At 56.4% G+C, this 12,983-nt stretch overlaps 5 protein-coding genes across 5 annotated transcripts; 4 read left to right on the plus strand and 1 right to left on the minus strand.

The window, feature by feature from the left end:
- Positions 1-2,141: 2,141 nt before the first annotated feature.
- K452DRAFT_156920 (uncharacterized protein) lies at positions 2,142-4,350 on the minus strand. Its single transcript, XM_033535605.1, has 4 exons — positions 3,847-4,350; positions 2,592-3,797; positions 2,348-2,475; positions 2,142-2,212 (listed from the first exon to the last, which is right to left on the minus strand). Exons 1-3 carry the CDS (start codon positions 4,286-4,288, stop codon positions 2,459-2,461), a joined length of 1,665 nt encoding a protein of 554 aa, XP_033400039.1. The 5' UTR covers positions 4,289-4,350; the 3' UTR covers positions 2,142-2,212; positions 2,348-2,458.
- A 713-nt stretch (positions 4,351-5,063) lies between these two features.
- On the plus strand, positions 5,064-5,956 carry K452DRAFT_156933 (uncharacterized protein). The gene is made up of 2 exons (XM_033535606.1): position 5,064; positions 5,121-5,956. Exon 2 carries the CDS (start codon positions 5,292-5,294, stop codon positions 5,844-5,846), a length of 555 nt encoding a protein of 184 aa, XP_033400040.1. The 5' UTR covers position 5,064; positions 5,121-5,291; the 3' UTR covers positions 5,847-5,956.
- Positions 5,957-6,786: 830 nt separating this feature from the next.
- On the plus strand, positions 6,787-7,713 carry K452DRAFT_267630 (uncharacterized protein). The gene is made up of 3 exons (XM_033538850.1): positions 6,787-7,254; positions 7,321-7,541; positions 7,599-7,713. Exons 1-3 carry the CDS (start codon positions 6,864-6,866, stop codon positions 7,638-7,640), a joined length of 654 nt encoding a protein of 217 aa, XP_033400041.1. The 5' UTR covers positions 6,787-6,863; the 3' UTR covers positions 7,641-7,713.
- Positions 7,714-7,850: 137 nt separating this feature from the next.
- K452DRAFT_357187 (glycosyltransferase family 8 protein) lies at positions 7,851-9,728 on the plus strand. Its single transcript, XM_033546096.1, has 3 exons — positions 7,851-8,036; positions 8,088-8,549; positions 8,607-9,728. Exons 1-3 carry the CDS (start codon positions 7,982-7,984, stop codon positions 9,230-9,232), a joined length of 1,143 nt encoding a protein of 380 aa, XP_033400042.1. The 5' UTR covers positions 7,851-7,981; the 3' UTR covers positions 9,233-9,728.
- Positions 9,360-11,904, plus strand: K452DRAFT_156955 (uncharacterized protein). The gene is made up of 4 exons (XM_033535607.1): positions 9,360-10,699; positions 10,762-11,015; positions 11,098-11,472; positions 11,626-11,904. The coding sequence occupies exons 1-4, from the start codon at positions 9,854-9,856 to the stop codon at positions 11,651-11,653; spliced, it is 1,503 nt and encodes a 500-aa protein (XP_033400043.1). The 5' UTR covers positions 9,360-9,853; the 3' UTR covers positions 11,654-11,904.
- The last annotated feature ends 1,079 nt before the right edge of the window (positions 11,905-12,983 follow it).

A 12,983-nucleotide genomic window follows, 5' to 3' on the forward strand; every position in this document is an offset into this window, starting at 1 on the left:
TACGATCCGAGAACGACACCGTGGGCACAAGAACGCATGAAGAGCCCATCGTGCTCGACGACGACGACGACGACGTCGACGCACCAATACCAGCGCCAGTACCCGCCAGACGCTCCGCCGCAGGAGCACCAGCAGCAGCAGCCACGAACAACCCGAGCAAAAGGACCGCGAACACCACCACCACCACCACCACCACCAAACCCCGCGCCCCCCTCCACCGCACCACAAGTGCGATAATCACAGCCTCAACCGCGCTCGAGTGGCCCCGGCGCGGCGGCGGCGAAGGCGAAGGCGAAAACGAAAACGCCCGCACACCCTCCCCGCCCGCGGACGCGGACGTGGGGCCTTGGTGCTCGGAGGCTTTTGATTTGTTTGATTGGCGGCCGCCTGGATGGGCGTGGTTAGGGCAGGGGAGGGGGTTTGGTGTGCCTGATGTTGTGGGTGTGGGTGAGGGGGTGGGTGTGAGGGATGGGGATGGGAAGGCGTAGTGTGGGTTTGGCTTGCTTGCTTGCTTGAGGGGAGGACGGCGTTGTACAGTATGTACATAGACACTACCTTACCGATAGGAGCACAGCACCACTGGATGGATACTGAATACTGGATACTGGATACAGTATTCTTGCAAGCGCTACGGTAGGAGTACGGTAGCAGTGCCGGGACGGGACTGCAAATACCCCGGTACCTAGCTAGGTCTTGCACTTGCTGTGCTTTGGTGCTGGTGCTGCCACTGCTGGTGCTTGGGGGTATGGTTGTGGTTATGAGCTTGGACAAATAGCAGGCACACAGGGCTCATGCTCTTGCTCTCTGTCTTGGGTTTACCTATACCTATACCTAATACCATCACCATCACCATCACCGTCACCGTCACTGTCACAACCAATCAATCAATCAGCCCCTGCCTGCATATCGCTCAGGGCGATGGGTCAGGGTAAATGAATACAACTCAACTCAACTCAACTCAATCAGCCCCTACGATATACATGTACAGGACATGGATTGCATACATCTACCCACCTCCCACGCTAAACAAACACACCACACCACACCATACCACACCATACCACACCATACCACAACCCCAACCAGCCAGTCAGTCAGCCAGTCAGCCAGTCAGTCAGTCAGCCAGCCAGTCAGTCAGTCAGTCAGTCAGTCAGTCAGTCAGTCGTCCCTCCTATCTCCCTCCCTCCCTCCCTCCTATGAGCACGTGTATAAGTAGAGAGCATGAAACAGGGTAGAGTAGGCAGAGTTCCAACCTACCTATATATCCAGGCCCACTACTCCGTATCTATCAGTCAGTTAGGCAGTCAGTTGGTACGTTTGTTTGTTTGTTCGGTTGGTGCGCCGAGAGGTAAAAGTAAGTCAAAGTCAAGGTCTCGTCGACAGATTGATTGTGTGGTTTTAAATATAATACTAGCTCCGAGGCGTGTGTGTGTGCTACCTATAGCTTATACTCCTCCCAGTTGGGATATCAGGCATCGGTTCAACTCCGTGACCGTACGCACAAGTCCATAACCGTCCCTGAGGGAAGGAAGGACGAGAGCAACCAACACTCAACACAATCACAATCACATCACAACCACAGCCACGCCCATCAGCAAGACAACTCATATCTCATAACCATGCGTAGCTCATGCCTCATGCTCGTGTCGCCATGCATGCATGCATTACCGTCCCCGCACGCTACCTAATTCAAATACGTACGTACGTCCGCTCATGCGCATGCCTTTACGCTCCACCAAAGAGAAGGAAGGAAGGATGTGTGAGTGTGAGTGTCGATGGAATATGAATACGACGATGCGAGGAAGAAGGAGACAGTACAACAAAACGGCACTGACAACCAGCCAGTCACCTCGAACAGGAAAAGCGAAAAGCGAAAAAAAAAAGAGGAAACCGGCCAGAAAAAGGGATATCAGTAATGGGAAAGCGAGAGAGAAGAGTAGGAAGAAGGAGAAAGAATAAAAAGTAGTGTACAGTCTTGAAAGAAAAAAACACGCTCGTGTAATACGTGCACCGAGGAAGGCCGAACCCCTTTTCTTCACATTAAATTCCTCGCGCCTGTTCAATCCGTCATTCGTGATGCGTGCGTCATTATACCTACGGCAGAGACGGTGGTGGTGCTGCTGCTGTTGCTGCTGCGCTGCTGTCGGCCGGTAGGAGCGTCCCTTGGTATGCGTAAGCGAGGACTGCGACGACGGTGGTCAAGACCAAAGCCCTGTGCGCACGACGACAACTGTCAGCCCGCTTTCTCTCCAGTCGCAAATAACGGATGTCTCGGGAAGCGAAAAGCGCCACGGGCCCCTCCGAGAAGCTTTCCAGAACAAACGAGCGTGGATGAAGCGGGCCTTACGTAGCGCGTCCCCTGCCTCCGCACACCCTGGAGAACCACCTCCCCAGCCGGCCCAACCAATTGCCAATGACCATGTTCCACAACGAGATTAGGAACCCTGCTTTCTTCCGCTCAGGTGAACCTGCGCTCTTCGGCGGGGTCAGTGCGTGGTTGTCATCTTCAGTAGCAGACAACAGTGGAGTTTCTTCGTCAAGAAGTGCTGGTGCGTTCTTGGGAGCGTCCTTTGCTTGCGAAGGTTGCTCACCATTTGGCATAACGAGAGAGTCGCTACGCGTCGTCTTCCCTTCACCTTTGCCCCCTTGCGGCGTCAAGGGCGGCGTCGGAACAGAGCGCGAACCGGGAACCGGAGTCGCGGACTCGGTGGGACCAGCAGTTACCACTTGTTCTCCTTCGGCCGCGGATGCCGAAGAAGCCAGATCGTCCTCGTCTTCCTCGCCTTCCTGGATCGAGTCGAGCGATGATGAGCGGAGGTCCACGGCCGAGCTGTTCCTCGACATTTGAGGAGAGGGGGCTTCGTTTTGCGTGGGCGACGGCGGGGATTCATCCGGGATCGACTTATCTTCCTCCATGCGATTTTCCAGGCTCCGGATGTGCTCGAATATGGTCTCGCGCCTGGTAGGGAAGGGCACCAGCGAGGGGTCATTGACATCCTCCTCGTCCATCATGTCTTTCAGCGAAGTGTGTGACCGTGAGCTCCTCGCAATGGGGCTCCGCGGCGGGCTGTCGGCTCCTCCGATCATAGGCGAAGTCTCATGGCGGAACAGAGGAGCACCGCCTTCGTAGGAGATGGGAACGAACTCGGTTTCATCCACGGCATCCTCGGATGAGCTTTCATCGGCAGCAATCGACTCGTGACGGAAGAGCGGAACGTCGGTATCTTCGAGCATTGCACTGAAGGACTCATGGGGCAGGAGTGGTACTTTTTCGTCCGCAGGCGTTTGGCCAAAGCCGAGGGCGTCATCGCCCAAAACGCGGGCAAAGTCGGGATACATAGAGGCCATGGCTGGCTGCTCCTCTTGCTCGTCCAAAATGACCGGCTTGGGCTTACCGTCGCTCTTCTCCACGGTAAGGGTGGGCACGTCCAATCGCCCTTCATGCTCAGCTTCGGTATCAGCAGCGCGAGCCTCCGTCATTGAGGCCTCGGCATCCGCGTTTGTATCTGATTTTCGCATGGCCGGGTCTTCACCCGAGGCTTGAGCCGGAGCGCCGTCAGAGGGTTGTTCTGGATCGAAGGCAGTGCGAGAGAGGTTGTAAAGCACAGGAGATGGCATTGCCGGGTTTGGCTCCATACTGTTTCCGTTGGGCTGCTCGCCGTTGGTCGGTTTCGCGTCTGCGACGAAATCGGGAGCAGATGTGGTTCGATGCATGGCGAGCTTCTTGTTTTCGATCGCCTCATCAGTTGGTTCTTTAACGGTGAGAAGGTTGTTGCTGTTTCCTGCACCGTCCGAGACTGCATTCCGGTTAGTCTCTGGGCATGCAAGGAGGCGCCAATGTCTTACTCTTCGGTGCCGTTTCATCCATAACCCACCAATCTCCAGGACCAAGCCTGAACTTGTACTGATACTCTCCAGGCTCAACCGCGTCGAGCGTTTTCTCAAAAATCAGATCGCCTTGCGACGATCGTTCCTCCTTGACGGCCATCTCCATCGGCTCCCATGGCGGATTTGTGACCGAGCACGCGAGGTAGACGGGCGGCTGCGTGTCTGGGTGCGAGTAGGTGATGGTCACGGGGAGCTTTGGTCGCGAAAGATCCATGTCGGCGGCAGATCGCTCCTTGCGGAGGTAGTGGGAAGGACGATGGAGTTTGAAAGAGGATTTGGATGAGGTGATGATGGTCTGCGGACGGCGGGTGGTGGCAGCTTTTGACAGGAGGTCAGCTTCTGACGCAACAGGCTTCAGGCCATGGACGAGGCCTTTTGCGGAGGCGCGAATGCTTGGCATGGTGGGGAGAGCAGGGTAAGGATGACGGAATTCTGAGTGAAGGGAGGGAAAAGGGAATTGAGAGCTGCGAGAGATACCTACGGGACGCAAGACGGGCAGAGGCGGGTGGTGCTTGCTGGAGTGGCAGCAGGTGGAAGAGCGGGAGGCAGGCGCTTGTAAGTATGCAAAAGAGCAAAAGGGCGCGCGCGCTGAAGTCGAGGCAGCCGCGGCACTACTAGTTTATTCTCGCCCGTGGGAAGCGCGGCCGGATAGAGATGGCGTTGACAGGGATGTGGCCCGGAAGGCCGTTGAGCGGAATGCGCAAGCCTGACGTCGCTGCCCCGGACTCTCCCGCCACTCGTCGTCAGTGTCAGGAACAACCCCGCCTTCGTGCATCTCTCACTTGTCACCCTGCTGTCGCTCTCCATCAAGTCCACGCGTCGCGTTGCTTCTCCGTTCGTCTCCTGTTGACACCGTGTACCCAGGCCCGCTTTCCTCCACCGCGCCTGAGCTGGCATAGCGATCATGCTTGCGTGTTACTGTTTGGATGAAGACGAATGTCAATCTCCCGCGCTACCCTGGCCCGTGCGTATCAGGGAAGTGGCGCTCCACAGTGGGTGAGTGGCTTTGCACCCTTGTCGACTCTCGCCTGGCTAAAAGAGCACTTGGGACGACTGGTTGTGCCATCAGGTCCTCTCCAAAACATTATTGCTTCCATCCATTGCAGTCATCTGGTGAAGCTTTGTGAAGGAGGAACATTTGCTATAGCTGTGCATGTGAATGTCCTGAAAGACCACGTACGAGTACAACAGCCAATTGTCAATCATTGGATTCCGCTGACAACAAACTTGAGCCATTTACGGAGACCCATACCCCTAGCCGGCAACCAAGCACGGCAGGAACGGGTCGGCCTTTTGATATGGCTGCGTGAGGGCCCCTAACGTTGTGACCACCTTTGACAACCCAATTCCCGACGCTGCGTTTGCAGGCATTGCCCAACATGCATTAGGGGTGCGTACCGAAGATGAGGGAAGTCCGCTGCAAGAGGGAGAAAAGACACTCAATTGTCAAAGTAAAAGCCATCCCTCCGACGAAGCCGGTACCAAACCATGCATTGCACTTGATGAAGAGACAAGGCAAGCACAGGTACAGCCTGACAGCCGCGTGCATCGCAGGAATGTTGACCAGCAATGTTTCAACAGGTGTAGATTCCAGCTCGCACGTACTCCTACAGAACCTGCCATGGCTATTGGAATTGAACTTCTTCAAAGCTGTCTCTTCAGGTCACTTGAAGTATCCACAATTACATTTTTTCAGACCACACCGTCCTCCGAAGTATCGTGCACGACTGGACAGTGAGATCCACGTCGGTAGCCGTACTGGTGTGAATATAGACGTGGATATGAACGCAAAGCTTCAATTTTGCGTCCAATGGCTTCCGAAACCAATCATACATCTGTCGATGAGTAGCGATCGGGCGGGGATTGCTCTTCAATTATGCCGCTCTCATCTCACGCACACCCACCTTGGGCTTTATTGTCCAATTCCTCCGTCACTTAAGAGACTGTCTCTCGGATAGAAGTGTTCCAACTCATCCGTAAGAGTTCTTCGAGGCAGTTCCATAAGGCCCACCGCGTATACCCGTCCTAATATATCAAGCCATCGATGGAACGATCCATGTCCGTGAGGGCGCGAATCCGTCACGCACGGCGGCGTCGAGACCAAGGCACTGCTCTTTCCAGTAGTAGGACTCGGTGGCGGTGTGGCGGGCAGCTGTTCGATGAAGGGAGCAGCAGGATCACCCAGCTAGATCTAGCTCTCGACCGAAGCTGTGGAGTCTCCGCGCTTGTCCAAGGCGGTCTTTGCGTCGGCCGGATTGTTCGCCATTTCGCCGGTGAACGCCTGGCGAAGGCGGAAAGACTGCGCGAGGGTCCCGACGGTGGAGTGAGCGTCGCGCGAGGCTTCGTGTGTCGCAGTGGCGGGCAAGACGGTGAATGGTGATGGTTGGGCTTGGGCAGAGATGTTTGGAGTTGTGGGAACTTTGGCGGGCAGGCGGGTCCCTGTGACACGCGCCGAGGTCATACTTCGTAGGGCTGCTGGCGCTCTCCATCTCCAACCAGCGAGACGGGGGACGATACAAGCAGTTCCTACAGAGTACTCCTTGCCTAGCTCCCATCCCGAGTCCTGAGTATGGGTGAAAAGATCTTAGAGCACACATAGACTCTACATATCTTAACTGGGTCTCTTCTTCTACTCCGTACAAATATCACCATCTCGCTTCACGGTGACGGACGTTACTGGTGCATCTTGTTTTTGAGTGCTAATCTTGAAGTCATTAACATCACACCCCCACATGCGCCTCGTGTCTTGCGCCCCACGTGGAAATGCGTGTGCAGGGTGTTTTAAAACCCGACCCAAGGACCTTGCATGTCAGCAATCGTCGGTGACTCAGGTTAGCGGCGGTGACCATTATGTGCTCCCAGTGACTCTAAACACTTCATTCTATGGATATATCATGGTGCTGAACATTTTGTCTGCTGCTCGGAGGACTACTGTACTATCGCTGCAATCTTACCTTCACACTTCAATTCACAACATGCCTCTCAAGGTACTCCCCATTGGGCCTTCCGATATTGATGATTTTGTCCGCCTTCATTACGAGGCTTTTCGTCCATGGCCGGCCATTGGCAGCTGTATTTGGGCGAGAGACCTAGGACCTGAAAGTAGATCGATTCATGCCAACCGCTTCCGACAGGCCTTGGAAGACAAAGAAACACGAATGATGAAAGTCGTTGATACAGAGACGGGGGAGACGATAGCCGCCGCCAAGTGGGCATTTTATGACCATGAGAGAACACAGGAAGAGCTCGAGAAGTCTCTCGTAGTCCCTGAGCCTGTTCCCGATGCCAATCCGGAGGCATTGAAGGCCATGATGGGGATGTTGTACTCGGCGAGAAGAGAGGTCATGGGCACAAGGCCGTACTATCGTAAGCATTCCCTTGAATAACATAACAACACTGCTTGAATAAGCCTGCCAACCTTTTCCCTAACAGTCCTTCACCTGTTGGTTACGGATCGAAAACACTACCGCCGGGGGGCTGCCGGCATGCTGTTGCAATGGGGCATGGAGTGCGCCGATGCAGCTGGCCTGGAATGTTACCTCGAGGGCTCGGAGATGGGCCGGCCGCTGTATGAGAGGAATGGCTTTGTGCCCATCAAGGATTTGCCCTTTGACATGTCCAAGTACGGCGGAAAGGGTGTCAATACTCACACGGTAAGTGGATGCGGTGCTTCTGTTTATATCTGCGGATCCTAATGTACAAACCGTCAGTGCATGATCCGGCAACCTAGGACGCCTGGAAGCTCGGCATAGCTCCTGAAGGTGGGGGAAGGTAGCGTCGCAATTTAGACAGGAAAGATCGCTAGGCAATAGAATGTATTTATAGGCATCCAGAGCAATCATTCGTGTGCTCGTAGATCCTTTAGTGCTGTGGAGCGCCGATTGATCGTGGGGACGAAAGATGTACAGAGGAGCCGAGGTACCTAATCCGTAGCGGCAGCAGGATGATGAGCACGTTGCTCTTGACAACACAGCCCGCCAGCCTCGCGCGTACCTACTCGACGCCCACGTCACAGCCGGACCTCAACGGTTGCACGAGCCGAGCCCTTGCGCATCTGCACGGCGGCCCTCAGTCTCATGTATAGTCATTTGTGATGATGGTTATGCTCACGGGTGGGCAGGTTTCCATGGCCATTTCCTCCGGCATCGGTACGCCGTCGAGACCTGCAAGGGATGCTTGCTGGCGCTGACCATGCATAGTGGTCGTCTTCACTTTTCTCCTCTTCCTCGCCGGCTACATCCTCCAGCAGCAGACTGTGCGCGGCCTGCAAGACGCCATCAAGCCTCGTATACCCTCGCCCATCGCCTCCAAGGCCCCTACCGAACCCTTCGACCCCGCCGCGAGGTTATCCAGACGACTTGGCTACCGAGACCCCAGATATGACACGCTGCTGGACGAAACCCTGATCAACTGGCGCAAGCTCGGATACGTGCAGCTGGTGAAGGATCATGCCGAGGTCTGCACCGCCGTCATGCTCTTTGCGGAGCTGCACCGCGAGAAGAGCCCCGCGACCCGCATCTTGATGTTTCCCAGGAGCTGGATCGAGGACGGAGACGAGATTGATCCGTACGTGGAGACAACCAGAAGGCTGTTGAGGGCAGCTGTGAGAAGATACAAGGTCGTTTTGAGGCCAATGGGCACAATTGTCAAGGGCGCAGACGGTTAGTTGCCAGCCTACACACGGAATCGACCATCTTGGCTGACGATAGATGGAAAAGAATCGCTTCCTTCCTCGTATTCCCTTGCCAGTATCTTCTCTCTCGCAGACTTTGATCGCCTTCTCTATCTCGCGCCGTCCGGCGTCATAATCGACTCGCTAGCGATGGATTCGTTACTCGCCTTTTCCGAGCCCCAGCAGCTCGCTGCGCTACCGGCAGAGGACTCTCCCTCGAAGATCTCGACACATTTCATGCTATTTCAACCTTCGTCGTCCACCTTCTCCAAGCTCTCCAGCGTCCGAGCCGAACACCCGAGCAACGATCATGCTCTCTTCCAAGAGCTATTCCCCGCCGCGACGTCGATTCTCCCGCCAATGCCGCACCTCGAGGTAACGCTTTACTACGAATCGCCGGCGCTTCGACACCTGGCGGATCCCGAAGCCTTCAACTCGACCGAGTTTTTGGCGTCGACGGCCTACGTGCGGCTGTCGGATCCGGAGCTCCCAGGCCCTGAGTACGACGTGCCGTACGGCGAGATGGTGCAATTGCGACCGCAACAGGCAGAGGCGCGGTGGGCGTGGGAGAAGCTGTACAGCAAGTTTCGCGAGAGGCGGATGGACGTGTGCGGGCTGGAGCTGTTGACGTGGCGTCGAGGTCCGAGGGTGCAGCAGGAGGGCGAGCTATGAAGGAAAGTAGGTCTAGGGAGATTTGGGGTTGTAGATAGATATTAGTATTCTCCGAGACTCGTAGCAAAACGGACAGGCGAAGGGGAAAAAGGAAAAAAAGGCGAGATAAAGGCAGGCCTTCGCTCCGCCGCATGCGGAGCCGTGGTAGCTTGGGCGGTGACGTTCTCAGGCCGTCAGCGTATAATTAGCAGGCCGGTCGAGGAGTGGAAGATCCTCAGGACGTGGGCTTGATCCCGGCGCGGTCTAGCCAGCGAGGCCTCTTATTATTTAGGCGGTGCCCATGGCCCGCCCGTCGGTCGCGCTGCCCCCCCCTCCTCCTGCTCCTGCTGCTGCCAGAGCCAGCCAGCCCAACCTTGAACCCTCGCCCAGCGGACCGATAGTCGAGCGTCATCCGGACCGCCGCCGTCCCTACCCCCCCTCCATAATTGCACCTAGTTTCTCTGCGCTGGCCACGCCTTTTGCAGCCCTTTATACTCCGTCCAGCACCCCCGCAGCCGTCTGTTCCGAACGCGTCCAGGATCGGCGCCAGATCCACCTTGCAGCACCGACGGCACCTCCCAGGGCGCAGCTGCTGCTCAAGGGAACCGACTCCAGCCTCCCTGGGCTTCATCCATCGCTTTCATGCCGACTCTCGGATTCCTGAAGAAGAAGCGGACGAAGGACTCGTCAGGCGGCTCTCGCGACCTGGACCCCCCGTCGTCTCCCACCAAGGACAAGGACAGCCTGCAGCCGTCGCCCGTCACCCCCACCGTTCCCAAAGCCGCCGACCACCCGCCCTTGTCACAGACAAAGTCGACGCCCCAGTCCGCCTCCGCATCCGACTCCGCTCAGGACTCCCTGACGCAGTCGCGCACCGCCGAACCTATGAACTCGTCATCCTATCCCCAGTACGCGTCCCCGCAGCCGAGCGCCAGCCCGTCGTCGTATCAGCAGCAGCAGCAACAACAACAGCAGCAGCAGCCGCAGCAGCAGCAGCAGCAGCCCAACCAACAAAGCCACCAGCTGCCCAGCATACACAATCTCATCAACCCTCAGAGCGCCTCGTCCTCGGCGTCGCCCTCATACGGCAATGCCTCGGTGGGCTCGCAGAGCAAGGCAATGGCGCAGAACGGCGCCGCCGTCGCCCCTCAGCCCTCCCAACCCGCTCAGGTCCGCACGACAAAGGGCAAGTACACGCTCAATGACTTTGCCATCCAACGCACCCTTGGCACCGGCAGCTTCGGCCGCGTGCATCTCGTCCAGTCCAAGCACAACCAGCGCTACTACGCCATCAAGGTCCTCAAGAAGGCCCAGGTCGTCAAGATGAAGCAGGTCGAGCACACAAACGACGAGCGGAGGATGCTGCAAAAGGTCAAGCACCCCTTCCTCATCACGCTGTGGGGGACCTTCCAGGATTCAAAGAATCTCTACATGGTCATGGACTTCGTCGAGGGCGGTGAGCTCTTCAGTCTCCTAAGAAAGTCGCAGGTATGCCGTCGTCCCTGACTCATCTTCCATTGCGCGCCGACCGTTACTGACGGTCAATCCAGCGCTTTCCGAACCCCGTCGCGAAGTTCTATGCCGCCGAAGTCACCCTTGCCCTTGAGTACCTCCACATGAACAACATCATCTACCGTGACCTGAAGCCAGAAAACCTGCTGCTCGACCGCCATGGACACCTCAAAATCACCGATTTTGGTTTCGCGAAGGAGGTACCCGACATCACCTGGACGCTGTGCGGAACGCCAGACTACCTTGCGCCCGAAGTCGTCGCTTCCAAGGGATACAACAAATCCGTCGACTGGTAAGACTGGCTCCAATGCTTGGCGCCGTGTCTCCAAAAGGGCACAAAGGCGCCTCGGAACAACATCTGCTGACCCTGATAGGTGGTCGCTGGGCATATTAATTTTCGAAATGCTCTGTGGCTTCACCCCCTTCTGGGACGGCGGATCCCCCATGAAGATCTACGAGAATATCCTGAAGGGGCGCGTCAAATACCCGCCCTACGTCCATCCCGATGCGCAAGACCTCCTGATGAAGCTCATCACGCCCGATCTGACGAAGCGATTGGGCAACTTGCACGGCGGATCGACCGACGTGAAGAACCACCCGTGGTTTGCCGAAGTTACTTGGGAACGGCTTGCGAAGAAGGACATTGATGCGCCGTATGTGCCACCGGTCAGGGCCGGCGCCGGCGATGCGAGTCAATTCGACAAGTACCCCGAGGAGACGGAAGCATATGGGGCAAGCGGCGAGGATCCGTAAGTTGGACCCTTTCCCCACTTCGTACCGGCCATGGCCACGTCGTCCTTTGCCACTTTTTTTCGGGCATTGGAACGAAACGTCGGCGCCCATTCCAGGCGCGAATTGCGCCTTTTCTTGAGTTGGGGGCTAACGAAAATGTGCACCTGTAGGCACGCGCATCTGTTTGGAGAATTTTAAGGCTCGCAATCCTTTCCGCCGTGGCGCTGCACAGTCAGCGCCGAGATCGACTCGGCGTCCATTCCTACCCACCGCGGCAAGCGGGCAGTCATTCATCAAAAGCAACGCTCTACGAACCGCCACCATGACGAGTCGTTGAAGTCTTGTAATTAGCCCGTCTTGGCTCGGCTTGGTGAGATGAAGGTGTCGTTGGAAGCATGGTTAACGTTATGTTCTAATCACTCGGAAACGGCAAGGCAGAGAAAGGGGGGAAGGCTCTGGCTTGGTTGGATTCATTGTTCCCGCGTCTTGGTCGCGTGTTTTCGTTGGGGGGTGCATGTGCGATGGGTTGGTTATCCCGACGACCTTTGGCATAGCGGGGCGGCTTGGAAAAGAAGGCGTAATGGCGGAGATCGATTCGCCAAAGTGTAACGTTCAGTGTTCAATGGGAAACATGTTTTATTACTGCTATTGCTATTGTATTCCTATGTACCTATACGGAGGAGTTGGCCTATCTTGTTGATGTCCGGATGCGATGATCTGCCCGGGATGGTCACGTGGACTTTTAGGAGAAAGGCCAATCACCCAGGTCATCTGTTTGAGACGGCGACTCGCGACAAACTCAAAGCGAGATGCACGAGATGCATAATGCCCCTGGTCATGCATGCACGGCTGACGGTACCCCGACCTCGTGCAACGGCAAGCAAGCAGGGAAACGCAGCGAGAGAAGGCGCGAATGGCGAAAGCACGATTCTTGTGGCTGAGCGTGCATGTAAATCTTCCACGCGCACTTGGCCTGATCCATCCCTCGGCAGACGAGACGACGGTCGATCGCGCGACAGGACGTTTCCTATTTCCTCAGGTCATCTCCCACTGCGGGTCTGTCTCTTCTCCTGAAGGACAATTGCCTCGTTGATCCGATCGTCTTTCCAAGGTCACGTTTTTTTGCCGTCGGAACTACCGTCGCAACGTTCACTGGTGCTACAGCCTATCAAGTTTCGGTGTGGAGGCTGTGTAGAGGCTTGGTCGGCGCCCGAGTCAGCGCTCTATCTAGACTTCACCCATCCTCGCCCACACGTCTCCCGGGACTAAAAGAGCTTGGCCTGCGAAGAAAACCACCACCAGAAGAATCAATGATCTCGCAATGACACTCTTCTCCTTTGGAAAGAGCTCGCCGAAGCGGCACAAGAAGCCCGCGTATGCGCCAGGCCCGCCGCCAGCGCAGCCCCAGCTTCAGTACGATGTTGGGAGTCAAACAACTACATATCTTCACCCTCCTGCCTCTATGCCGGCGGTGACAATTTCTGCTGCTACCCCTCCTCCGTACTCCTACCATGCTGCTCCTCCTCCA

The sequence above is a fragment of the Aplosporella prunicola genome (assembly GCF_010093885.1).
Source record: "Aplosporella prunicola CBS 121167 unplaced genomic scaffold K452scaffold_7, whole genome shotgun sequence".
In the NCBI taxonomy this organism is placed as follows: Eukaryota; Fungi; Ascomycota; class Dothideomycetes; order Botryosphaeriales; family Aplosporellaceae; genus Aplosporella; species Aplosporella prunicola.